General features: G+C 39.2%; 1 protein-coding gene across 1 annotated transcript in view; it reads right to left on the reverse strand.

Annotated features, from left to right (window-relative positions):
* Nucleotides 1–1,452: 1,452 nt before the first annotated feature.
* Nucleotides 1,453–2,079, reverse strand: part of RNF219 (ring finger protein 219) — a gene marked incomplete at its 5' end in the record, with an annotated part of 17,574 nt that continues 16,947 nt past the window's right edge. The window contains one exon of the mRNA XM_009876172.1: nt 1,453–2,079. This exon is cut by the window's right edge and continues 898 nt beyond it. Within this exon, the coding sequence (XP_009874474.1) occupies nt 1,453–2,079 (627 nt within the window).

Raw genomic sequence — 2,079 nt, forward strand, 5'->3', positions numbered from 1 at the left:
TGCATGAACACACTACAATGTGAAATGCAGTTCTTGTTCAAGCCGCTTACAGGACTGAACTTTACAAAAGATGAGGCAGTCTGCTGAAATTGTCCAAACGGCTATCGCTCTTTTCAACGGGACAAAAGGCAGCGCATGGATTTTTCATATCATGGATTTTTCATATCATCAGTATTGATGAAGAGAGAGCATCTGCTTATAAGTTATTCCATCAGAGGCCTGAACAGAAAGAAAAACCTGCATCTTGCAATTAAATATGCCCTTTAAAAAAACCAAACCCACAACTTAAACACAATAATGCAAAGAAACCAATTTTGCTCTGCTGCTTAATTAGGTCTCCTGCCTGCAGTGGGCCATCACATTATGTTGACCTATGCAATACTTTATGGAAGAGTCACCTCCAGAGAAGCCGAAAGCCATTTCCATCAAGTGTATTGATGCTGACAGTAGACTAGTAACATGTCTAACAAGGAGGAGGAAGGGAGATTTGATTTTTTTTTTTTTGGCGAGTAAGTTCACATCTATGTTCTACAGAACACAAGCGTTTTTCCAAATTATGAAAAAAAGACAAAGTTTCTCCAGTCTCCTTTTGCTAATTCAATATTTGAGGCAACATCAAGGATTACAGTGCTTATAACATGTTTTATTCAATTCACATAGAAAAGCATGCAGTATTAATGTAAAACGGTACAGTATTAATGTAAAATGTTCAGTGCACATTAGGTAAACAAGTCATTAGCATACAAACCCATTTTTATGGTCTATACAGGCATACTGAACACATTTAGAATAATAATGCCTTTTTGGGAACTAAATTAAAAATTGTGCTTAACTTCCAAAAAATACAAGCCATGTTTGCAGTGTTAAAGAGATGTTTCTAACCGAAGTGCTGTAACCCTGAAAAGAAAGAGACTGCTACCTCACACCCACTTAAAACACATTTCAGTACAGTACAGTGCTATGGAACAGTCCAAGCAGCAACATTTCCCCTGGGAGGCAAGTTTTATGGCAAAATTGACACTGGTTTTTATAGCAGTTTCAGGAATCCATATGATATATAGTTAGTAGCTGCCTTACACGCGCAAAATGTAATCTTTAGGAGTGGGAAGCATAACCTTTAAAACAAATTCTTATGTGACTTATTGACGAGACCACTTAAAACTGTCCGGTTTAAGGGAGCCATTAGCCGTGCTCACAACTGGAAGATCATGTAACCTGAAAACTTAAAAACACCCAGACCCCCGAGTAAACAAAATGCCCAGTCAAAGAAAAGAATCTGGAATGGTTCTTTCTGAGGGAAGAGCTTATAATGGGCAAAGGGATCTTCAGTTTTCACACAGTCAAAAAAGACAGGATCAGATTGCATGGAAGTCATTAAAAATTAAGTTCACCTGTAAATATTAAACATTTGCAGGTTGACATCTTTGAGTCATGTTCAGTTTCCAAGCAGAGTCAGTTCTTGGTGGTTTTCGACGGACTAGCACTGGAAAGGGTGCTTTGAATTTTCCTCTTGGTCAACTGACTGACATTTTTAGTTTTCTTTTCAGCTATGAAGGAAGACACCCAAGGAGGATTAAGCTGACTGTGCAGGTCAGATGACATCTTGGAAAAGCAGGAACCGAACCTTTGTTCCTCAGACAACCTTTGTGAGTTACTGAATAGTAAACTTGGGGAAAAGTCTCTTTGAAATAAACAGTTTGAAGGTTTGATATCACTAGCCACTACATTTTGGCCTGTAAACGGTGGAAAGTGGTCATTCACACTGAGCTCAGAAGGGGAGAGGATGGAAAATACAGCAGGTTTCCAGCCAGTTCTATCAACCGCTAGGTCACTCGTCTCTTGACACTTCATACTCTGTTCCTCATTCATCTCTTCCAGTTTCTTCTCCGTTTCATTCAGAAGCTTAGAGCACTCTGTTGACTTTGAGGAATTATCGAGATCAGAAGATTTGAAATTGTAGCATGGACTCTTGCTGTTGTCTGACTCAGACATCATTGAGTCCAACTCAGAAATTTTGTCGAGGTAGGCAGCATCCATGGATGCCTCACTGGAGGTTCTTGTGCGATTCATTTCGGAAGA

This window comes from Apaloderma vittatum, unplaced genomic scaffold, assembly GCF_000703405.1.
Source record: "Apaloderma vittatum isolate BGI_N311 unplaced genomic scaffold, ASM70340v1 scaffold37229, whole genome shotgun sequence".
Classification (NCBI taxonomy): Eukaryota; Metazoa; Chordata; class Aves; order Trogoniformes; family Trogonidae; genus Apaloderma; species Apaloderma vittatum.